The sequence below is a fragment of the Saimiri boliviensis genome, chromosome X, assembly GCF_048565385.1.
Source record: "Saimiri boliviensis isolate mSaiBol1 chromosome X, mSaiBol1.pri, whole genome shotgun sequence".
NCBI lineage: Eukaryota > Metazoa > Chordata > Mammalia > Primates > Cebidae > Saimiri > Saimiri boliviensis.
In genome coordinates, this window is record NC_133470.1 from 85,420,077 (window position 1) to 85,444,378 (window position 24,302).

The 24,302-nt window shown below is 47.2% G+C and overlaps 1 protein-coding gene across 7 annotated transcripts in view; it reads right to left on the reverse strand.

Moving 5' to 3' along the window:
* Positions 1-5,110: 5,110 nt before the first annotated feature.
* The window catches only part of ZNF185 (zinc finger protein 185 with LIM domain), a 70,166-nt gene continuing 50,974 nt past the window's right edge, over positions 5,111-24,302 (reverse strand). For 5 of the 7 annotated variants that reach the window (XM_074391414.1, XM_074391411.1, XM_074391412.1 and 2 more), the window contains 7 exons: positions 18,999-19,196; positions 15,082-15,192; positions 13,518-13,598; positions 11,802-11,873; positions 9,667-9,769; positions 8,009-8,107; positions 5,111-7,270 (listed from right to left, as the gene is read on the reverse strand). In XM_074391414.1, the coding sequence (XP_074247515.1) occupies positions 8,009-8,107; positions 9,667-9,769; positions 11,802-11,873; positions 13,518-13,598; positions 15,082-15,192; positions 18,999-19,196 (664 nt within the window). In that variant the 3' untranslated portion in view covers positions 5,111-7,270. Of the gene's footprint in view, positions 7,271-8,008; positions 8,108-9,666; positions 9,770-11,801; positions 11,874-13,517; positions 13,599-15,077; positions 15,193-18,998; positions 19,197-24,302 lie in introns of those variants that run through there. The other 2 variants (XM_074391410.1, XM_074391413.1) reach the window with 2 other exon arrangements.

Below are 24,302 nucleotides of genomic sequence, written 5' to 3' on the forward strand. Positions count from 1 at the left end.
GATGACATGGGCTGGAGCAGCTGCTATTCCAGAAGGAGGCAGTGTGTATCTGTTGAAACCTGGAACCCAGTGACACAAGGCAGTGAGTGCAGATAGAAAAGTGAAGGGGTCCAAGAACAAAGTCCTGGAGTACTCCAAAGTTAAGAGAATGGGGTGATGAGAAATAACCAGTAATGGAGATAGAGAAGGAGTGACCAGTGAGGTGGAAGGAAAGGCAGAATGGGCTGACAGGCCTAGCAGAGGGAATGGAACTGACACGCTTTGGCTCTGTGTCCCCATCCGAATCTCATCTCAAATTGTAATCCCCCACCTCAAGGGAGGGACCCATAGTCCCCACATGTTGAGGGAGGGAGGTGATTGGATAATGGGGGCAGGTCCTCCCATGTTATTCTCATGATAGTGAGTTCTCAGAGATCTGATGGTTTTATAATCCTCTGGCATTTCCCCTGCTTGCACTTCTCTGTCCTGTGGCCTTGTGAAGAAGGTACCTGCTTCCCCAACGCCGCCTTTCATGATTGTGACTATCCTGAGGCCTCCCGAGCCACATGGAACTGTGAGTCAATTAAACCTCTTTCTTTTATAAATTACCCAATCTCAGGTATTTCTTTATAGCAGTGTGAGAATGAACTAACACATGCCCACTGGACCAAATGTTGCTGCTCAGTCACTGAGGCCCGAGAAGCATGCATGGGGGTCTAGCAATGTGGAGGTCACTGGGGACCTTAGCAGTAGCATTTTTAGCACCATGGTACAGGTGAGAGCCTGAAAGAAGTGGGCTGAAGAGTAAATGAAAAGACTTTCATGTTTATTTAGCACCTGCCTCCCATCATTGACCAGGACAGGGTCCCTGTCTGATTTGTCATTGGTATGTCCCAATTGCCTACCATAGTATGTGGCCCACAGTGGGTACTCCGGAAATATTTAAATTATTAAATGAACGAACTAATTAATGATTCTTCCTCATCCTTCAGATTTCAGCTCAGAAGTCACTTCCCCCAGAATACCATCTTCAGCCCAGAAATCCAGATGACACACTTCTGTGCTCCTTTAGCTATTACTACTGAAATAGGATTGTTGCTTTGTCTTTCTTCCCATGAGATGGTCACTCCATGAGTTCACAGATTGTCTTGCTCATTGATATATATTCCCAGTGTCCCACAGAAGGCTTGACACACTGTATAAGGAAAGTGAGTTTCCTTAAGGGGTGGAGCTGAGTGCAGGGGACCATTAAAGAGAGGCTGGAAGACAGCCTCCTTTTGTTTAGCCAACTCATACTAAAGCCAAATATCATGTCTTTGTGAAAAGCTTCCGTGTTAGGGGTGGTGGTGTGTGTGTCTGCAGTCTCAGCAACTCAGGTGGCTGAGCCTGGATAACTGCTTGAGCCCAGGAGTGTGAGGCTGCACTGAGCTATGATCATGCCATTGCTCTCCAGCCTGGGTGACAGAGTAAGAGTCTATCTCTAAAGATAAAAATTTAAAAAACTTCCCTGGCTGGGCGTGGTGGCTCCTGCTTGTAATACCAGCACTTTGGGAGGCCAAAGTGGGCAGATCACAAGGTCAGGAGATTAAGACCATTCTGGCCAACATGGTGAAACCTCATCTCTACTAAAATACAAAAAAATTGCTGGGTGTAGTGGTGAGCGCCTGTAGTCCCAGCTACTCAGTGGGGAGGCTGAGGCAGGGGAATAACTTGAACCTGGAAGGCAGGGATTGGAGTGAGCAGAGATCACACCAGTGCACTCCAGCCTGGCAACAGAGTGCGATCCTGTCTCAAGAAAAAAAAAAAAAAAAAAAAAAAAAAAAAAGCTTCCCTGAGTCTACTTTCCTTGGGCCACATGTCTGGCACACAGGTAGGAGACAGATAACCAATCAATTATTGTTGAATGATTAAGTGACCAATTGGCATATCAAGGCGCTGATCAAAAGAAGATGTCAATGGGCAGAAGACATTCGTGGGAGGAGATGTTGAACCAGGGGGATCTGCCGAGGGCACTGCAGGCAGAGGACATGATAAGGAGGTGACCTAGCAGCAAAGCATTATACATGCCATATTGTGCCAAGTTCACAACTGGACAGCTTGCACGATGCAGAGCACAGTATGTGGTGGGCCTCAGAAGTGAAGAGCAACATGCAGCAGGCTTTCAGAGAGAGGGAGAGGCAGTTCTCAAGCAGGGTTCATTATTCAGAGGCTGTGAAGGCAGAGGGCAGGGTGGAGAGTGGTCACAGGTAGTGACCCACAAAAGCAGCTGTGAAGGGAGAATCTCATGAAAATACATTCACAGCAAAGCACAGGGCCATAAAACAAGCCTCCACCAATTTTAAAAAGTTCAAGTTTCTCATCTGAGGGCTCTAGAAGAAAAGAAAAAAGAGGAAAAAAAAGAAAAGAGAAAAAGAGAAAAAAAAAGTTGAAGTTATACAAAGTGTAATAACCTACCATAATTGAATGAAATTAGAAACTGATAACCAAGGAAATTTGGGGAACCCACGTTAAGCAACAAACTCCAAAATCACAAGTGGATCAAATAAGAAGTGACAAGGGGAATTAGAAAACCTTTGAGATGAATGGAAAGGAAAACACAACATGCGGCTACAGCAGTGCTCAGAGAACAATTTCTAGCTGTAAATGCATACGTTCAAGAAGAAAGATCTTGGCCGGGCATGGTGGCTCACACCTGTAACCCTAGCACTTTGGAAAGTGAAGGTGGTAGAATTGCTTGAGCCCAGGAGTTCTAAACCAGCCTGGGCAATATGGCCAAACCCCACCTCTACAAAAAAAATTCAAAGAAAAAAAAATTAGCCGGTCACGGTGGCACGTGCCTATAATCCCAGCTACTCAGGAGGCTGAAGTGGCAAGATTACCTGTGCCCAGAAGGTCAGAGCTGCAGTGAGCCATTATTGTGCCACTGCACTCCAGCTTGGGTAACAGAGACAGACCCTGTCTCCCAAAAAAACAAAAAAGAAGAACAAAAGAAGGATCTCAAATCAATAAGCTAACTTTACACCTTAAAGGAACTAGAAAAAGAAGAGCAAGCTAAATCCAAAACAAGTAGAAAGGAAGAAATGATAAAGATTAAAGGAGACATTAATGAAACAGAGATTAGAAAATTACAGAAAAAAATCAATGAAATGATTTTTTTAAAAGTCAATGTTGTTCTTTGAAACCAACAAAATCAACAGACCTTAAGTAAGGCTAAGAAAGCGAAGCACACTATGGCAAGGGCACTTACAGTCAGAAGGCCTTGTGTAGATAGGCCTCATTGGCTGAGCCCTAGATGATGAAATAATTCAGCCGCAGATATCAGAAAGCAGAAGGCATCTGCAGGTAGAAGGTACTGTGCAAGGAGCCAGGAGCAGAAGGCATTCTGAGGCAGAGGACAATGGGAAGAAGGCATTCACAGGCAGGTTTGAGACCTTCGCAGGCAGAAGATACTGTGCAGAGAAGTTTCACAAGAGGAATACATTCTGGGGAGCAAAATCCACAGGCTGAAGACATTCATAAGCAAGGAGCAGTCCCCAGAGGACATGGAGATGCATGGGGAGGAGGCCATCACAGATACATGAGATGTTGACCAGCACCTGCAGAGGTCTCTCCTGCAGACCCTGACTTAACAACAGATGAATAAATGCACTCTCACACTTGGTTCAGTGATTCAAGTGGGCTAGGGATGATCGTTGGCTGCTTTCCAAGGGCAACAGCTGCCAACTGACCAAGACCTCCCGTTCATCCACACATTTACTCAGTAAAGATTTCATAACAGAGGTTCTAAGTCAATATGTTTGTGGATAATTAACATGGTTAAAAGAGTGGTTTTATGAATGATAAAATCTTTAGGTTCCGGACCCAGAGTAAACACTATTAACAGGTAATTCCCCTTTGATCTCCCCCTGAGGGGGCCATCCAGCACAAAGTTTACATGAGTAAACAGAGTAGAGACAAAGAGATGTGAGGTAAACAGACTTAACTGGGCAAGCCTCTTATCATCTCTCTTTCGTATGCTAATGTAATGGACTGGCCACCTTTGGCCTGCCCCCAAAAAACCTTTCATCCTTCTAAAAGGTTTGAGACTAATCTATAACTTTCCCTAATATTTTGCTAATATTTTGCCAGCCACCCCAAGTGAATTCCAACAACAAACCCAGGACAGGAAGCAGGGGTCATGGTAACAGAGGAGGCCCAATACTAGCATTGATTCGCTGTTTCAAAATGACACTCCCCTATTTTTCCTTTAGGTCTTTGTATCACACACTGTTACCAATTCAGAGTCCTACGAATATACCTAGTTAGGAGCTTCTGTTGCAGTCCTTGTCTTTTGAATCAGCAAAAGCTCTTCCTCCCCATTGTAACAAGATGAAGTTCAAGGCTGGAGTTAAAAATTGCTAGAGGAACACTAGTCCAATGGCCCCAAGGTCCCTACTTAGTGGTGGAAGGAGTTCTCTGAGTATCATGTCTATCTTTGGACTTCCTGATCACCCTTTCCTGTCCCTGGGTTGAATCAAGACTTTGATGGCATGTAGATTATATTGGTATGCATCCAGAGGAATGAGTTGGGGTGTGTGTTGGGGTCACCTTTGAGGAGAGCGTTGGAGAGATGTGTATTAAGAATTACTATCAAGGAAGAGGTAGAGGGACTGCGAGTATTTAAATGTGAGAAGAGTTGACCAAGACAGAATCTGAGAATTATTTTCATCTATTATAGGGGCTGGCATCTAGCAGAGGGATTAAAGACCACCAGTGGCTGACAAACAGAAATGGACTTTAACTCAACTGAAGAATGCATCATCTAAACCCAAGGCTGTCCACAGACAGCAGGGGGCTTGGAAGGAACTGAGCTCCTAGCCACTGAAAGTGTGCACTAACAGCTAGGTGGCTGTCTGTCTGCAGTGGTAATGATGAGGAGAATGGACTCCCCCACAATATGGTATTCCTCATTGAGATTTCATGAGTCTAGAATTCCACACTTCCTGTGCGTGCATAGTGTGTTGATCTTGCTATTAAGTACTTGTTTACTTTTGTACAGAGAAATGGCTGCAGGAAATAGGAATAAAGAAATCACACAGCTGAATACACCAAGTTATTACACTCAAAAAGGAAACGTTGATGCTGACACATGTAATATCTTACCATTTATTATAATTGTGCACATTAATGTGGATTAAGTATGATTAGAAACATTAAGCAATAAAAAAGAAGCAAAATGTAATGCAACCATCCCTCTTCCTTAGATCTGCAAAATTCTGTGCCTTTTTAGATGTGAAAGAAGCTGTTTTGGATCAAAATCAATAATGCTTTTACAAGATTTCTTTCATTATCTTGCATGTTGGCTCTAAAACTCCCTTAAAGGCAGACTATACCTTGAAGTAAGGAAGCCAGCCTTTCTTGGGCCTCTTTACCTTGCATTCCATCCACTGGGCCTGCAATAAGACTCAGGGATAGCACTTCTCACCCAGGGGGTGACATTTCTTTCCTTCACTCATACATTGAGTAGCTGTGTGCTAGTATCTACCATGTGCCAAGTCTGATGCTGGGGACTACAGCTCAGGGAGAGCAGCTGGCATTTAGTGTGGGTATATGCTCTCCAGAGGAAAATCCAATGCAAATAAATGGAGTGTTCCTCTCTGATCATTTGCCAGGAAGAACAAGTCCACAAGGCCAATGTGCATAGGGCTCAGAAGCTGGAGAAAGATGGAGACCTTTTATAACTAAATCAAGAGAAGATGCCCTCATTTTGTATCAGAAATATTCAATAAGGTTGTTCTTCCTGTCAAGGAACTTACAAAGTGATGCTGGGCCCAAATGTGGGCAGAGTCCCCAGCCGAACCTGAGCAGAGGGTCAGCTGACTACATGAACAGGCTTGTATCTGCCCAGCCATCCAATGAGTTTCCATGTCCCAAGTACCTGGAGCTCCAGCAGTTGTCAGTAGCTTGAGGCAGAGTCTTAACTGGAAAATGGGTCACTGAACACTCTCTGCTCAGATCAGCTAGCCCCCTGGAGCTTTTCCTGGATTCACAAGCTCCTATTTGGTATATCTGTGAGCCAAATCTGTTCTAAGCCGAAAGCATCTCAGTTTGCAGGCATTTTCATGGGCAGAGGGGAGGGAAAGAGAGAGCTTGGCCCTTGAATTACTTCATGGAGGAGGGGGTGGAGATCATTCAGGGATCCCGAATGCCCAGAGGAAGAGTGTGACTTCACACCTTCTGCTCTTAGGGAGGCCTGAAGGGAGGGTATAAACCTGGCAGGAACTATGTACCCCCTGCACAGTGCTTGGCACACACTCAGCACAAAATCAATGCTTGCTTCTGTGGGTGCTGTTCTGGGAAGAGCATGGGCTCTGCAGAGTTCTGCACAATGCAATGACCACCTCTACGAGTTCCAATATCCTCATCTCTAAGATGGGAACGAGAATGTCACCTTCACGGGATTATTATGGGAACTAATGCCATCACACTTTGTGACAGTGCCTGGTATGTGCTAGAGCCTCGAGAAATGTTAGCTGCTTTTCCCCTACTTAATCCTGCTGGGATCTATACACCCTAAAACCCACCTGGGAGGATTTCTGTGTAAAGTTCAGGGAGCGGAACTGAAGGCAAATTAATCAACTATCAAGATTTCAACAGACACAGGTATCACTTTGGTCAGTAGCCTCCTAAAATCACATCCTACTGAATTAAACCTAATTGTGTAAACTTTCCGATACATGCCAACATACCAGTAGGGGAAAACTCAAATATAGTGAAAGGTGGGTGGAAGACAAAATGAAACACTGCTGTATAACCCAACAAAAGCAGCTAACTACTTTTTAAAGTGTATGGAAATTAAAAAAAAAAAAAGATATGGCAAATAGACAAGCTAACCACTAGCCTGTGCCAATCCCTAGCATTCAATGTCTGCAATTTACCCACAAGGGATCATCGATAGTCTTCAACTTGGCCCCTCAGAAGCTTCAAGGGAGTCAGGACACACTGAACCCTGCACTTCTGCTCACCTAAACTCATTAGAAAGCCAATCTGTCTTAGGGAAGGCAAGATGGAATTCTTGTTTGTTCCTCTTTTGTTGAGCCTAAAATGAGATCATGGATGTAAAGTGCTTTCTAAGCTATAAGAAGCTCCACACACAAGCAATTATCTAGCATCATTAAGATACGACTTCAACTTGAGAAGGGCAAAAGCATGAAGAAATCAAACCAGGAAGGGGAGCCAGCAACTTGGGGCAAAACTAGGGACAGCCAAACTTGTCCGGGAGTCATCAGCTTCTGATCAGCCTGGGGTGGGGCTAAAAGAAAACAGAAATGGCCATGAGACTGGAAACACATCAGCCAGAGGCCCTCAGGGTGGTTGACTGCTTCAGTAGTCAGTGGTTACTGCCTAGCTCAAGGTGACTTCTGGAGAGGAGGCCATCAGCATGGAGCTGGTTTAAAGCCTGGTTGCTATCGATCCCGATTACCTTCAGGGGATATATTCTGCTCTGTGCTCAGAAACTGTGATAAATTCCACGAACTGTGAGAATGCAAACATGTCTTCAGGCAGTGCTCATAATGCGGCCTAGAGGCTTGTTTTACTGAGCACCATGGCTATGCAGTCCTGATCTGAAGCTATGTAAGCAATGGTGGAACAGAGAGCCCTGGACAAGAATCGAAAGACCTGGGGTGAGATCCTGATTCTACCTGGGTTTCTCCAGGCTCCCTTCCTTTCTACGTCTTTATTTCCTTGTTGCAAAATGGGGTAACAACAGTGGCCCAGCAAGAATCCCAGGACACCTAGAGGCCTTGGCTCAGGTGCTGGATGGAAGGTGTGATATGGAAGTGTCCTCACAGACGGCCTTTGTCCATGCCACCTAATATCTCAAATTATCACAAGGCATAAGAACATGAGGACACAGGGCCCCCTGAACATAAGGAAGAGCCAAGAAAGGCAGCAGTGTCTGGGGCTGAGACTCCAAGAGAGACCAGGACACATCTCTTCTCCTTAACTAGTCTCTTGGCCACTTGTCCTTTGCAGTATCAGCACTCACCTAGAAGAGCTTCTCGTAGCATTTCCCACAGTGAATGGTGTCACGGTGAATGAAGATTTGATCCAGGAGATCGCCCATCGGTTTACTGCAAATACCACACTGAAAGAGAGAGCAATCTGGAGGTCAAGACACAAAGCAAAGCAACAGTGAGTCAAGTGGGAAGGGGATGCCTGAGCAAGGTGGGCAAGCAGATGCTGTGAGCCCATGGCATATCCTGGACCTTCAAGAGGTCAAGAAAAAATGATGAAAAGTGATCACTTGTACACCAAGCCTCAGCGACATACAATTTACCCATGCAACAAACCTGCACGTGTAATCCCAACCCTAAAATAAAAGTGGAGAACAATGATGAAAACTAGAAGTAAAACACAAACTCAAAAACAATACAAAACAAAAAAACTAAAAAACAAAACAAGTCCCATAAAAACTAGCTGGCAGGATGATCATGTGGTGGTTAGGAGGTCAGGTTCAGCATTCAGCCTGGCTTTGAGTTGTGAGCCCCAGTTACTGAAACTCTCCCAGTCTCCGTTTCCTCATCTGTAAAGTGGGTGCACCAGCAGTATGGACTTCTCATGATTATTACAAGCATTCAGTGAGCACGCAGCCTGGGGTCAGTAAGTGCCAGTGCTCATTGCTGCTGTAGCAGGGATTGGACAATATTAAGTGTGACGTTTAAGGAAGGCAATAGGGCAGTCCCATAGAAAGGAAAGCTATCTCAGCAGTCCAGCTTCTTCCTCCGATCTCATGACTTTCAAACCTGTCTCCCCAGGAATGCCTATGGAGGAGAAAAGCCAACCATCTGCAGCAGGGGACCCTCCTGGCACTGGCTCTTGGGGCAGCGTGGCCTGCAGACAGTCTCAAATAAGAGGAGTGCGAGAGTCCTCATGAGTCTGGGTCTGCAGCCCTCTCCAGGCCCCAGGCTGAGTCTTCTGGCTTCAAGCTTTCGTAGGTGCTGAGACAGGCAGAGAAGGAGTACTAGGATCCTCCAAGCCCATTTGCTCATTCTAACCGAGCACCTTTCTGATGGCAATGAGGCTGGCTATTTCGATTTCTCAATTCCCTCCTCCTGGCAGTTTGGTTCACTATAAATTAATTAGCCCTCTGATTCATGTATTATGCTTCTCTCATTATAGTTATTGTGAACCATTATAGTACTTTGAACCTTAACTTAGCTGACTGATGATTCCAATCCATTTAGGGAGTCACCTCTGGGTGCACAGAAAAAAACAACAACCTGGGGTTACAAAGTGCTACACATCATGGAGAATGGAGACCCCAGTGGTACTTTGAAAAAATCCAAACTCTGTGCCTTCCAAGGCCTGCATGATCTAGAGCACCCAGTCACTCATGCCATTCTACCATGCAAGCTAGAACACTCGAGTGCTTCTGCCCCAGGTCCTTGGCACTTGCTGGCCCTTCGCCAGGAACAGTCTTTCCTGAAAAGACCTCTTTTGTCTCCCCGACAGTACTAAGCATGTGGAACCACCAACACTCATCCACTCTCTTAGATTTGGAAGCTCATTCAGCTCCCAGTTGTGCAAAGCCTCTGAGACTGTGTGCAATTGTATATGGAGATCAAATCTTCTCCATATTGTCTGAACCCGTAAGACTCCTGCACTCTGCAAAACATTCTTAGCAGCATGGCCCCACTTTCTTACCTTAAAGCAATATTCATGGCAGCAGATGCCAAGATGTTCTAGGGTAATCTTTGGGCAGTCTCGGATCTCACGGTTGCAGTAAGTACAGATCCCTCCAGTTGTCCTGTGGGATGAACAACAATCTGGTGGTCAGGCTGGTGTAGACCTCTGATGTGACACAGCCAGACCTTCTGGTTTGGTGCAGCCAGGCCCAGCTTTGCTGCTAGGATCCCAGGCTGCAGTCTTTCTCTGTGGTGTGCAGCATAGCCCTGCGCCAGATCAGTTCTCAGTCTGGGCTGCAGACCACACTGCCCCAAGCCTCCATGCCAGGAGGGTCCCCTGCTGCAGACTTTTGCATTATTTCCAAAAATTAGTCATGTATCTTTTCCTAACTCACTACAGTATGTGTGGACACCTGATGTGGTACTTATTCCACACAGCTTGCCTCCCTCTGACCTTCTGCTTAGAATATTTGCTAGAGGCCAGGTGTGGTGGCTCATGTGTATAATCCCAGCACTTTGAGAGGCCAAGACGGGTGGATCACGAGGTTAGGAGTTTGAGGCCAGCTTGGCCAACATGGTGAAACCCTGTCTCTACCAAAAATGCAAAAAATAGCTGGGCATGGTAGTGGGTGCCTGTAATCTCAGTTACTCGGGAGGCTGAGGCAGGAGAACTGTTTGAACCTGGGAGGTAGAGGTTGCAGTGAGCCAAGATTGTGCCACTGCACTCCAGCCTGGACAACAGGGTGAGATTCCATCTCAAAAAAAAAAAAAAAAAAAAGGAGTATCTGCTGGGGCCTATTACCCTCTACAGCAAGAAGATCAATGCCTTCTCCTACAGGAGACATGTCATTGTGTGCCCTGCCTGGGCCCCGGTCTTGATGGCCCTTCTCCTCATGCCTGGGCCAACTGAGCCCTGCCCCCACCTACACTGCTGGACCCACTCTGCTGTGCTCTGTCTGTAGAGCCTACTTAGATCCTATGCTGAAGTTCTAGATACAAATCCTGAGGTGGGCATCTTTCCAGTTCCAGGATGCCTATTTTTGTTTCTGAGAGTCACCTCTGCTTTTCCTCCTCAGACAGGACTTGCTGAAAGTGACTGCTTGATCTGATACTCCAGGCCAAAATTTGAGGTACTTTCTTCCAGAGACTTGGGTCTGCTTCTGACTGGAGCCCAGAGCTGGGGGAGGCATTACCAATCTAGATCCACTTTAGCTCTGTCACAGGACCCACAAGTGCCATGGGCAGCTAACTTGTGGCCTGCCATCTGGCTACTGTCCCAGGGTTCACTTGGACAGCAGTGCTGCTAATGAACCCTGCCCTTGGCACAGCCCTGCTCCTCCTGCTTCTTTCACCACCAGCAGCAGCACCAGCTCAGTTGTTTTTTGTGCACGTGCATGCGTGTCTGTGCATACACATGTGTGCAACTGACTGAGATTGTCCTTAGAGAGTCCCCTTCCTTTCTCCAAGCCTCGCAATGCATCAGTAATGTCTGATTCTGGATTTAGTAGTTGTGCAATGGAAAGGAGGGTCCCTAGGGTATCTGGTCTGTCACTCCACTAGAAGTGGAGGCCTCATTACATTCACTCATATGTAGGTGGTTAACTCCCAGGTTTCTGACCAACCTGCCCTTCTCTCCTAAGACTTCAACTGATGTGCCTCACCGAGTCATCAAAACTGCTGAACGAGGTGCTCTCTGCCCTTGCTTTCAATTCGGTGGCTCCAGAGCACTATGCATTCTCGGCTCTCTGTGTCTTTTCTGGCTTCCTGCTGCCAGCAGCCCACTTTTCTTCACTCTCTGCCCACTACTGTCTTTTGTAATTACTTTATTTTGACTTCTGGTCAGATTTGCAAGTTAATTAAGTGATGGATTAGGTTCTAATCTGAAGGGCCTCTCCTGCTGACGTCGAGTCCCCTGGGCTGTCAGACACCACCCCTTCCCTTCTCAGTCACCCTTGGTGTCTACCCTCTGGTCTTGGCTCAATTCAAAGGCTTTAGTTGTCACAAGTGTGACATCCCAACAAGGGAAGCACCAGCCTATGTCCTTCACCTTTCTGCAAATGTAGTGGAGGCTGCAAAGCAGAAGGCAAAAGCAAACAGGCTCCTTCCCTGTTTCTCTGTAGAACTGCAAGCTCCATGCTAAGAAAGTCAACATACCTCTCAGAGTATGGAGTGCTGCCGTATGGGGGCTTCTTCTCTGTGTCGAATGTGTCCTCAATGCTGCTGACACTACAGGGAGTGTGATGGGGGAGAGCCAAATCACTGTCATAGTTCATTTTCTCATTAACCTTTGGCTACAAGCTGAGACATAAGTACGCTGCCGATTGTCATCCATCACTTGGTGCCATAAAGGCCCTTCTATGCCATGGGCGGGGGGGCGGGGGTGGCAAAGGAGACCTTTCACAATGAGGGAGATGATCAGGGCTGGGTGGCTAGGATTCCTGAGGTTGTACATGCCAAGGGGCCCCAACTGACCAGTGGGAAAAGAGTTAAGTTTCCTTCCTGCCTATGTTATAATGTGACAGTCACCAGGAGCCCACTCAACAGAAATCAGATACTGGGAATGAGAAGAAGGAAGGGAACATTCTGGCATAATACCTGTGCTCAAGTTATGGGTTGAAATTAGGAGGTGCAGATGGGTTCAGGGTTTCTTCTTGGGGTGACAAAGGTGTTCTAGAACTGGATAGTGATGTTTGCATAACTCTGCGAATATACCAAAACTTTGGGACTGTACACTTTAAAGGGTGAATTATAACTCAATAAGCTGTTGAGAAAAACCACCCTAAGGGGCTAGAGATGGTGAAACTGAATCTCAGAGAGATTGAACATCTTGTCCAAAATGATCCAAACAGGGGGCCTGAGCTGGGGTTTGAACTTGACCCCCACAGCCATGCTCATCATTCCACAGCACCAGTGAAAGCCAGCACAGAAGCCCCAGAGGCCAGATCCTGAAATAAGGCTAGGATGCTCCTCTCTGTTACTAAAATCCTCCAGTGGTGTGATGTGTCATAAGAAACGTTCTGAGGCACCTAATCTCAGTGTGGTAGGTGACAATACATGGAGATGACATGGAAGTACCCCTCCACATGGCATCAGGAAGCAAGCAGATGAAGAGATGATCAGTGGAAAGGGGAGGCTGAGGTCGGTGGACTGCTTGAGGTCAGGAGTTTGAGACCAGCCTGGCCAACAAGGTGAAGCCCCATTTCTACTGAAATACAAAAATTAGCTGGTCATGGTGGTGGACACCTGTAATCCCAGCTACTAGGGAAGGAGGCTGAGGCAGGAGAACTCTTGAACCCAGGAGGAGGAGGTTGCAGTGAGCTGAGATGGCGCCACTGCACTCCAGCCTGGGCAACAGAGCAAGACTCCATTTCAAAACAAGAATAATGAGAATAAATAAGTAAATAAAATTAAAAAGCAAAGTCACACATGTATCAGGAACTGCAGTCACATGTGCACTAAAATGAGGTAGCCTGGCATGACAGAAAAGAACATGGGGCTTAAAAGAAGAGCTCTGCGATCTGAAAGGAAATAGGATGAACTAGTTGGTTCCCAGGGCTCTGCCAGCTGTGTTGAGAGGGATGCTCTCGGCATTTGACAAAACAAAATAACAAAGACAAGCAGAACCGGATGGCAGTGAAGACGGCGTGCAGGACGAATTCACTGTAAGGGACAACCCAAAGGTGCCCAGGTAGGCAGAACACCTGAAAATCCACCAATCCCATCAGAGGGCAATTATATCACTCACCCACTCGACCATTACCAGAAACTACTCTGAGTCAAGCCCTGGACAAGGACCTAGGAACGTAGGGATGAGAATATGGGAGCCAGAAGCAGAAGGCCGACATGGAAGGGTTTGGAACTCACTCTTACCTGCTATAGCGTGCAGATGCTGGCTTCCCAGAAGACACTTCACTAGCATTCACATACTCCTTCACGAAGAGAATCCCTTTGCTGTAGAAGGAGCACAGCAGAAATCAGAGGGATATCAGAAGATTCCAGGGAACCAGGCGTGGCCCACAGGAGTGGTTCAGGGCTGGGGAAACCCCAGCCTGGTTTGAAGGAAGTGAAACAGCTCATGGGAAGGCCCAGGACAGAGGCACTGGCACTGAAGTGGACTTGGACTACAGTCCCAGCCCTTGAGTGTTGCTTGTTGTGTTTGGACTGAGATCTCCAGTAAGGGGCTTCCTGCAACCAATGGCAATGTGCTGTCCTTCTCCATGCAGACCTCGGCACGCCATCTTCTCCCCAGGCTTCAGTCCTGTGAGCTTTCCACCCCTACTTCAGGGCTGCATCACCTTTACCCTCTACCCACAACCAAGATATCCTCCAAGCCTTAATTCTACAGTCAGTCTTCAACACTCAGCAGCTCCCAGAAGGCACTCAGCTACTGTGCAGTTTCCATCTGACATCTAATCTCTCCCTTCTCACTGCTGGAGTCCAGAGACCTAGAGGGTGCCTCATCCTGGACAGGAAATAAGATTTGCCTCATGCTGGGCTGAGCACGGCCCCAAATTTGCGCCCCCCCCCTTTCCATGCTGCACACTCCAGGCTGCTGACCTGATGTCTGCAGAGGCCGCCTTGGATGTGCTCCCCAGCCCCAACACACACACCTCACTGAGCAGCGTTCCTGCAGGAACATCCCTTCCTGCACCCTGGCAGGTGGCCAGGGATGCAGGTGAAGCAGTGGGCATGTGAGAGAGACAGACAAAGCTCATGTTCAACTGTGAGTCCCATTACTGGAGGTAGGGCTTGGAGGGAGGTGACGGGATCATGGCGGGGGGGGTCCCTCATGAATGACTAGCATCATCCCCTCGGTGGTAAGTGAGATCTCACTTGGTTAGTTCACACGAGGTCTGCTTGTTGAAAAGTCCGGGCCTCCCCTTCCTTACTCTTGCTCTTGCGCGTGCTCTGGGATGTGCCTGCTCCCACTTCCCTTCCACCATGATTAGAAGTTTCCTGACGCCTTCACCAGAAGCCAAGCAGCTGTTGCTTGTGCCATGCTTGTGCAGCCTGCCGAACTGTGAGCCAATTAAAACTCTTTTCTTTATAAATTACCAGGCTCAGGTGTTCCTTTACAGCAACACAAGAACAGCCTCACACACCTGGCCTTCACGGCATGCTCCACAGTGACATCAGCAAGGACCCATGGATGGCACGGCCCACATCCACTAGAGCACTAGGAAGTACCACTGCAGCTTCTTGCAGAGATAGGAAAAAGAAAATGTGGGCACATCTAGGCCTGCAGATGGGCATTTATATTGGGGAACTAACACTGTCCTGGGTGGTCCCTTGCCTAATGGCCTTCTGGGAATTGGGGAAGGCACTCAAGGGGAAGCAACGTGGAACAAAAGTCAAGCCCTTTACTGCCAAGGAGGAAGTGGGTAACCCCCATGCCCAGAGAACATCTCCCAGGTTGCTAGACAGCCCTTCTTACGTGGTGGAGCTGGAGTCCAATTCACTTGGTGGGGTTGGAATATAAATGTGAGGCTGCTCAGAAGTGGCAGTGACAGTAACGGTGACCATGCAGCTCGGGGGGCTTCTCACCCTGAAAGAAAGAAAAGGAGGGGTGGGGTGGACATGTCAACCCTGAGAGCTGACACCTTCCAGGGCCAAACAGGCTTTTCTGAGCCTAATCCTTGAGCACTGCTCTTGAAAGTTCCTCTGAGGTCAACAAATGGAACTTCTCACTTTACACATCAGAAAACCTAGGGCAGGGGAGTTGAGACCTATCCCAGGTCACATGGTGGGTTGGTAGCAGGACCTCAATCTCCCAGTATCCACTCAGAACTCCTGATTGCAACCGAGCGCCCTGGCCTCTGTGACTCACTCAGTTAGAGTGGAATCATGGGCTCCCGAGGATGTGAGTGTCAGGAGAGAGCAGAAGGGGAAGACACAGCCCAGCTCACCTCCTCACTGGATGGGACAGTCCCTTACTAGGATCAGCTCCTTCTGCCACCCTGCAGGGAACTCTCCAGAGAACACAAGGCCAAGGGGCAGAGGACCACATGAAACCAGGCATCACTGAGGAGGAGAGTCAGATGCACCTCATTTCTAGCAGAGGCAGGAAACTGACAGCTGTCGAAATTTTTCTGAGCCTCCACACTTCAGCTGTCACAGATGGCCCGTGGCCTGGAATTCAGCTTCCTAGGCAGCCCACAAAGGCTTTTATCTGGCCAAGCCCATACTGGCTCTCACTCTGCCTGACCCCAGGCTATGAGCCTCGTTACCAAAGCTTGAGGGCATGGTGTTGGGCAGCACCACCGACCACTTGTTTGCACCTTCTGACTTCAGTCTGCCCACCCTCCAGTGGCCTGCACTGGGCTGATTCTGGCTTCTCTCCAACATACCACGGTTCACGTCATACTCAGATATGGCTGCCTCCAACTGTCCCAGGCTATGGGGTATTGTCCCCTTGCCAGAGAATCCAATCCCCAAGATTTCAACTCATTGAAGAGTGGGGAAGGGGAAGAACAATCACAATCTAGCATCTGCCTAACTCTCCTGCCTCATAGGGTCAAACTAGTGCTACCCAAGCAGAAGCCTGCAGTTCGCCCGGACTTGCAGAGGTCTCACATGCCTTTGCAGACATCAACTTCTCCTCTGGGAAGCCCTTCCTGAGGGCCTGCCCTCCTACCTAACCTCAGTGTACCCAATCATCCTATGACGAAGTAATGTGCCACAGAGACTGGAGGAGGTGGACTGGATGGGAGAGGAAGCCCCACAAAAGCCTGAAAAAACACATAGGGGATAAGATGCAGAGTCAACGAGTGAGAAGGGGATTGATTCTAAGAGGAAGGAAGGCAAGACCTCCTACTGACTGAACAACTACCAGGTGTCTGTTACCCTGTGATCCATGTCAGAAGAACACTGAAGGCGACAGCAGAACTGAAGGGGCAAGGTAAAACAGAAACCCCCTGGAGCTACTTGGGAGGCTGAGGCAGGAGGATCACTTGTGGCCAGGAGTTCAAAAACAACCTGGGTAACACAGTGAAACTCTGCCACTTAAAGAAAATCCCCTGGGGATGCCCCCAGGACTGCAATGTGAGTGACAGGAGGAGCCTCCTCTCCCTCACCTACAAGTGCCTACAGGGCACAGCTCCTGCCCCTGCTCACACTCACCCCCACCCTCCAAGCACAGGGCTCATTGCTCAGGCCTTCCTTCCCATCTTCCTTGTGCATGGTGCGTCTCCCCAGGCTCCTCCAGATGTTTCAGGTCTCAGCTGGACTGTCTCCCCCTCGACAGAAAAGCTTTCCCGAACCAGCTTTGCTACCACACTCTGCCCTAACCCCTCTCCATCAGAGCACCTGGTTTCTTTCCTTCCTAGGCTTATCACAAATGGAGGAGCAGTATGGATGCCACAGCAATGGACAGTATTGGCTCTGAGCTCTGTCTGGATTCTAATCTCGGTTAGGCCACTTCCTGGCTGCATATCTGCTGGCAAGTTACTTAACCACCATCTGCCTCAGTTTCTCCATAATAAAAGCACCTCCTTCCTAGAGTTGGTGTGAGAATTAAATGAGTGAGCCCACATGAAGCATGGAGAACAGTGCCTGCATATTATCAGCACACGGCAGTAGCTGTCCATTATTACGATCGTGCTTATTCCTTAGTGGACTGTGTGCTCTTTGAGACTGGGTGGATGGGGCTTTAGCCATCGTGTTCACTGTGTACATGGCTGCTCACAGGAATCTTTTAGTATGCAGCATCTGCAGCTGGCGGCCCATAGCTCCTGGTTAGTCCCTAACTCATGGCCACTTTGGGAAAAGATCTCTGGGGAACAAAGGGAGCTCTCAACAGACACCTACACCTTCTTTCACCATCGTCATCTGCAGCTTCAGGCAGTGATAAGGGAAGGACCTCTGGCCTCACACAAAAAAGGACCAGAGTGACACTGAGTCTGACTGCTGGCATGCATCCCATCTGTTAGGTCTGACAGACCAGAGCCAGGCTGAGAATGCAAGAGGTCAGCAAACACTTGCTTTGCTGAGTTCCTTGGCAACATGAAGCTAGCACAGCCCTCCCCTCACCCTGTTCCTGGAGCCACCCTTTCAAAGCAATGGACCATGGCAGAAGAGTGAGGGCAGAGCCAGAATACTTCATTGGCAGGGACGAGATGAGGAAAGACCGGAAGCTGGTCAAGGGAATGACCTGGAACTGAGAGACAGAGAGAGGACAGAGGTCGCAGCAAGGCAGTGGGTCAAAATCATTTACGGGTATGGGACAATAGCCACAAAATACTAGAAATAAGGACATCTTGAGAATGCAGCCAGTCCTGCCTCGGACTGGAAGCCTCTGCCACATGTCCTGCTGGTGCAAGAGCCAATGGGTGGGTTCCTAGTGACCAAAGCTGGATGGGAGCGCCACGCAGTTGTCATAGAGAGGGAGAGGAAGTTCACCTGGCAGGAATGGGGAAAATGTCATCAAATCATGGCATCCTCTCCTGCCCTCTAGGCCCTGCCCATGTTGCAATGGCTGTGAAGCCTTCCTGAGGCCACACTGCACTGTTTCCAGTCTAACAACTCCAGCTTTCTGTAGATTTTTGAAAATGAGAATTGACAGAATGTTTCAGGGTGATATGAAATCTGATACTAGATTGCCTGTAAAAACATTTTAAAAACTCAGTTATTTTCAAATGTGAAAAAAGGCACTACAAGTCACCTAGGATTTCAAAATTGGAAATCTCCTACAGCTACCAAGAACGTCATAATTTGGTGTGGACCCACACTGCTCTACAGAGGCCAGAAGTCAGGAAACTACCACTTAGGGACACCTAAGCTGCTCACGGCAAAGCACAAGTGTCTGGTGCTGTCTGTTCCCTTGATCTCTCTCAGAAAATGCAGAGCACTGTTTCCTCAGGCTAATGCTGCCAACTTCTTGGAACCAGTGAGCAACCCTGGGTCAGCACTATGGTGCTGCGTTACTACCCAAATCCATGGCCATCGCAGTGCTGACAGCAGTGGAAATGCTCATCCAACTAGTACAGTCGTTATGTCTGGCAGTGAATCCCATCCACACTGTGGCACACTTTGCTCAGAGAGTTTCCATCTCCGTGACTGGAAAAAGCAACCCATATTCCTCTTCTGACCCAGCTTTCCAGGCTCGAACTGGCTACCAGACAACATGGTTGTCTGTGCACCTTCTCTGTGCCAGGTTTAGTCTAACAGATTTGATGTTATGGCTCCAAGCTGAAACCCTTGCGATGCTAGTTTCTCTGGTTTGCTTCCCTCCTAACTACACTCACCTGCAGAGGTAAGAGGCATGCCTAGTGTGTGGGGGTTTGTCCTGGGTTGCTGCCCTGGACAAACACACTGGCTCTAGCAGGCAGGGGCCCAGTGCAGATCGGCTCTTACCTGCTGGTGCGGCTCTCTTGTCCGATGAGTTGCTCACATCCGCTGGGGCTGCTCTGCCGTTCTGGGGTGCTAGGATCTGCTGGTTGCTGAGTGCGTACAGCTGGGTCTCCTTGGCCACCTCCTGGGGCTCCAGGCCTGTCCTGCCAGGCCTCTCCGACTTTGGTGGCCATATTTTTCCCCTCATAATCAGCCAACACACTGAGGAAGAATAAGTACACTTATGAAGCGAGTGCCCTGAAATTAGCCCTTGTTTGCACATGGCAGGTGGGCTGGCTGTCATGTCTTGTGGACTTGGAGGGACTCGTGTCCCCAAGGGTGGGGCAGGCAGGAACCAAGCACAACCGCCACCCCAAGGAGCAGGCAGTTTCCTCAGCATGACCCCAGCACCGCTGCTCCTTTGTGACAAGGACAAAGTCACCGGACGATTTCAATGAAGTATTAAAAGACATAGTCTCCTGGCGGGAAACACACTGCCATTCCTGTCCTGGTCCTCCCACTGCCATCTCTCCTTTCTCCAATCCTTTCCTGCCTCCCGCCCTTCTAGGAAGACCTAAACCATCCAGCCTTCTTCCCTGACCATGGTGCTCAAGACCGGGGTGCTGGCTAGACTCATCAGGGGCCCAGCAATCTAAGGAGGGGCTTCTCCCCCAAGCTACCCTGAAGGGCTCCGTAAGGGCAAAAGAGGGGAGTCGGTACGTGTTGTTCGCCAGATTCCCAATCCGCTGTTGAGCTCACAAACGGGGAAGGGCCAGGGGAACCCACAATTTCTCGGGTAGGGCCCGTCTGAGAATCCAGGCCCATTTGTGATCCTCGAGCGGCATCTCGCGGCAGGCACCGGGACTGCGGCAGAAAAAAGCCTCACCAAGGTCGCCCCAAACCACCATTTTCTTCTCATTTCGAGGCGGGCATCGTCGGCCGAGTCCGTGGCTGCAGGAAATGGCGGTGCGCGCAGGCGCACTCACGCCGATCGCAGGCCGAGCTGTGCACGCGCAACCTCAGCGAGTGTGCGCGCACCCCCCCAGTTATCGTTGTGATGGTGTGTTTTTCACAGCTGGAACCTTCTTGTTTTCTTTGTGGTGAAGTAGTTATAGCTATTACTACAAAGCAATAGCATTTTCATCTTTTTTATTTTAACAGATGAAAAAGCTGATGTAACGGTTCAATTGCAACTAGTACGTGGTACTCAAAATGGAACTTCGTTGTTCCCTCTGCTAAGTTTAGAGTATCTAAACTTAGTTTAAAATCTCTCAACTTAGTTACCCCCACGTCACCCCAGCTGCCAAACTCCAGGGAAAGAGCTGTCTACACTCAGTGTTGTCACCTTTTTTTCCCCTTCTTAACATCAACATTCCATGGAACCTATTAATTGCTTCTCAAACTATCTGCACTGAATGACCTCCCTTTCCCACCTGTCTGGGACTGACATGCGGTCTTAAGGTGCAGCCCCCACACCATGGGACTCACCACAACACCTGAATAGTCTCTCTACCCTGTTCAACCAGAAAGTCTATTGATCACAAGCTTACATGTCGTGGCAATGTCAAAGTGCTACAAAAGTATAAATATTCTCAATTTCTGTACTTGTCTAAGGTAGTAACAAATTGTTGATGGAGAGTTAGGATGTTTTAATCACAGGATCACTCTACAGATCACACACTCTAGACTTTTCTTGCAGCTAAGTCCAGTTAACTGGCACAGTTGGTGACTCTCCTTCTTTTACATTTTTCTTCCACAGCAGCACACTGGTTGGCCTCCTACCTCTCTGGTCACTGCTCACCCATCTCTTTCACAAGCTCCTCCTGATCTGTCTTACCTCTTAAGATGGGTGCTCTTCCTGTATGTCTTCTTTTCTCACTTTATGCATGCCTCCACAACAATATTACCCATTCCCCCGGCTTCAGTTGCACTGACAGAGGACTCTCAAATACCTATTTTCAGTCAAGACCTCACCCCAAAGTTCCAGTTCCATTTCTCATTGTTACAGCAAACTAAATATGACCTGAGAAGGACTCTGTACTTCTACATTTGAGTCCTTGTAGATGAAATGTAACCTAGCTTAATAGGCAGATAAAATTGAAAAGCTAAGTTAGTAGTATGTGCCTGTAACAATAGCTAAGTCTTGGCCAATCCCAGCAGCCATGTTTCAACCATTCGTACACTGCTGAATCTTCAACTGTTCAAATAAGTCATACACCAATCTGTAACCAATCCAGCTGTTCTGTACCTCACTTCAAACTTCTGTAAGTCATTTCCATTTTTTTGTCTATTAATCTTCCATCACATGTCTGTGCTGGAGTCTGACTCTGCTGTGATTCTGGAAGCTGCCCAATTCTTAAATCATTCATAGCTCAATTAAACTGCTTTAAATGTAATTCAGCTGGTTTTTCTTTTATCAAATGGTGTCAGAAGCATGATCCAAAGTGGAGCTTCTACTGATCCCCCCAGGAGTGCTGACTGAACACACAGGTACTTTCATGACCTGCTTGTGTCCATTGATCTCTCAGAGCAGCTGGTGGTCATGGGTAAGCTCCCTCTCAGATTTCAGAGTTCCAAGGATTTGTGTTTTGAGCAAACTCTCCAAGTTTCTTTGAGGAAATTTCTGATCCAAACTGGGTTTGGAAGTTGTGACAGAAACTAGGCTAGGTCCAGGAATGGATTTGATCTGGGAATTAACTGGCTTGGATCCAGTTAGAGGCCTCTCACATCTGACTGGGTCAGAAATGACCCAGTAGTAAGTAGTAATATTGCAGGGGTTATACAATTTGGCTTTTAAAAATTCACAGATTGTGTTCCACCCCTTAGTTTCATTTTTGTTGCATGCCTTCGTAGGAAAAATCACTGGCTAAGTTAATCAAGAGAACTTGAGAGTAAAGCCAATATTTTAGGTAAAAATGGGATACTTCATTTCTGGAAAACTGAGTTCTTTCAGCTTATACATTAGGCCCTGGAGGCAGCAAAGTCTTATAGAAATGGTGAAATCTTACAGAAGATAACTTAGAGTGGAATGTTTCAAATGAAGGACAACACAATGAACTGTGTTTTAAAAAAATTCTTTTGTGTTGTGACTTGGCTCCCAGGGTGATGGTACGGACAGCCAGATCACCAGGGCCACTCAGGAAACGGGAACCCAGAAGCCTGGTATGCCAGCAAAAGGTTAAGAATTTCTTACCAGTCCAATTTCAGGCTTTTCTCTCTCTCTGTGCAAACTTGTTGTACGAATGGTAAAAATCACTATTTATCTCCTCTGTAAAATTTTAATGAATGCAAAAAAGAATTCTGAGACTAATCTTAAGCTGTAGTCAATCTGGTGTATTTTGTGTTATAAATTCATTTTTCTGTGTTGAGGGGTACTTTAGGATAAAACATGGGCTTAGGCCCCCATAAGCTCACTGCTCAAGATGGCCCAGCAAGCTGGTCAGTAACAAACTTTGCTGCAGGTCCCTGAAACAAACACAAAACTGGATGAGGTCTCCATCTTGCTTTATGTCCTTGGGAGCTTGACCTTGTAACCATGTGGCAGTACTTTCTCCTTGTCTCCAGCTTCCAGGGAAGAGGAATTTTAGGGTTCATATCATAGCTAGCTCTAAAAATTATCGAGTAATTAAAGGCCTTTGCAAGCTCAAAATTAACTACTCTAAGTAGACTCCTTCTGAGCTCAGTAGTTAAGGTTTTGTTCTTTCACATTGGCAGTCCAGGTTCGATTCCTGGCTTAGGAAGTAAGTTCTTTCTGGTTTAATATCTGAGTGACCTTGTCTATTCCCTTCTCCTCCATGGACTATCTTAAATTTTCCTTTCTCTGAGCACCTGGGATGTTACCTTTGGTAAAGTTCAAAAGCCAGGAATATTGGGCATGTGGCCTGGCTGAAGTCGGGTAATAAAACATTTTAAAAGGACTTTATTAAAGAGTGCGATGGTTAAAAGTCAGAATAATTAAAAGCAGATATTCAAGCTCTAACAGCCTGGACTCCTGGAAAAACAGGAGGCACCAGAGACCCTTTCCTGGCCTTGTTCTTCCAAGGACTCCACCCTAAAGCCGATAACCAATTGAGAAACTTAAAAACTGGCAAATGAAAAATCTTATGTCTGGGCATAATGGCTCACATCTGTAATCCGAGCACTTTGGGAGGCTGAGGTGGGTGGATCACAAGGTCAGGAGTTTGAGACCACCCTGACCAACAGGGTGAAACCCTGTCTCTACTAAAAATACAAAAATTAGCCAGTGTGGTGGCAGGCACCTGTAATCCCAGCTACTCAGGAGGCTGAAGCAGGAGAATTGCTTGAACCTGGGAGGCGAAGGTAGCAGTAAGCTGAGATTATGCCATTGCACTCCAGCCTGGGCAACAAGAGTGAGACTCTGTCTCAAAAAAAAGAGAAATCTTACAACTACTGTAGTAATCTTCTGTCTATCTGTGTAGTTATATACATTCCAAAATTATATGGGGTTTCTAAAACTCTAATATGTTTGAGTATATGCTATCAATCATAATTAAGGTTATTATGTTAAGTGATTATAGACCACAGAAATAACCAAATTTCCTTGTCAATTGTGTTTTTTTAAAAAATGTAACTATTTAAAGTCATTTGCACAGTTAACTACTTAATGCTGATGCAGTTTCTCAAAACTTCACAAGCATGCAAAATTCTAGAATATGGTATGTTTTAGAAGGTTCATGAGGGCAGGGCCAGGCATGGTGGCAAAGGCCTGTAATCCCAGCACTTTGGGAGGCTAGGTGGATGGATCACAAGATCAAGAGATAGAGACCATCCTGGCCAATATGGTGGAACCCTGTCTCTACTAAAAATACAAAAATTAGCTGGGCATGGTGTCACATACCTGTAGTCCCAGCTACTCGGGAGGTTGAGGCAGGAGAATTGCTTGAACCCAGGAGGTGGAGGTTGCAGTGAGCTGAGATCATGCCACTGCACTCCAGCCTGGGTGACAGAGTGGGACTCCATCTCAGAAAAAAAAAAAAAAGGTTCATGAAAGGATGGAAAGGCCCCTGAAAAGCAGTCTTGAATACAGGTTTCTGATAACTTTAAAATCATATCATGGGTAAGAATTCCTCATGAATTCCCCAATTCCAAGAATTGAACTGGGTAAGAATTCTTGAAACTTTAACAAAAAGACTGATTGGTTTATACAACTGCTAACCTAAGTAGAACAAAAATTAATTAAACGCCAAGAAAATGCTTTACCAGGTTATCATACTAAATCAGCCAATACTAAAATTGTTTAGATATACAATTTGAATGAACTCCATGGTCTAAGTCAAATTACCTATAACAATCCATCAATTATCAGTA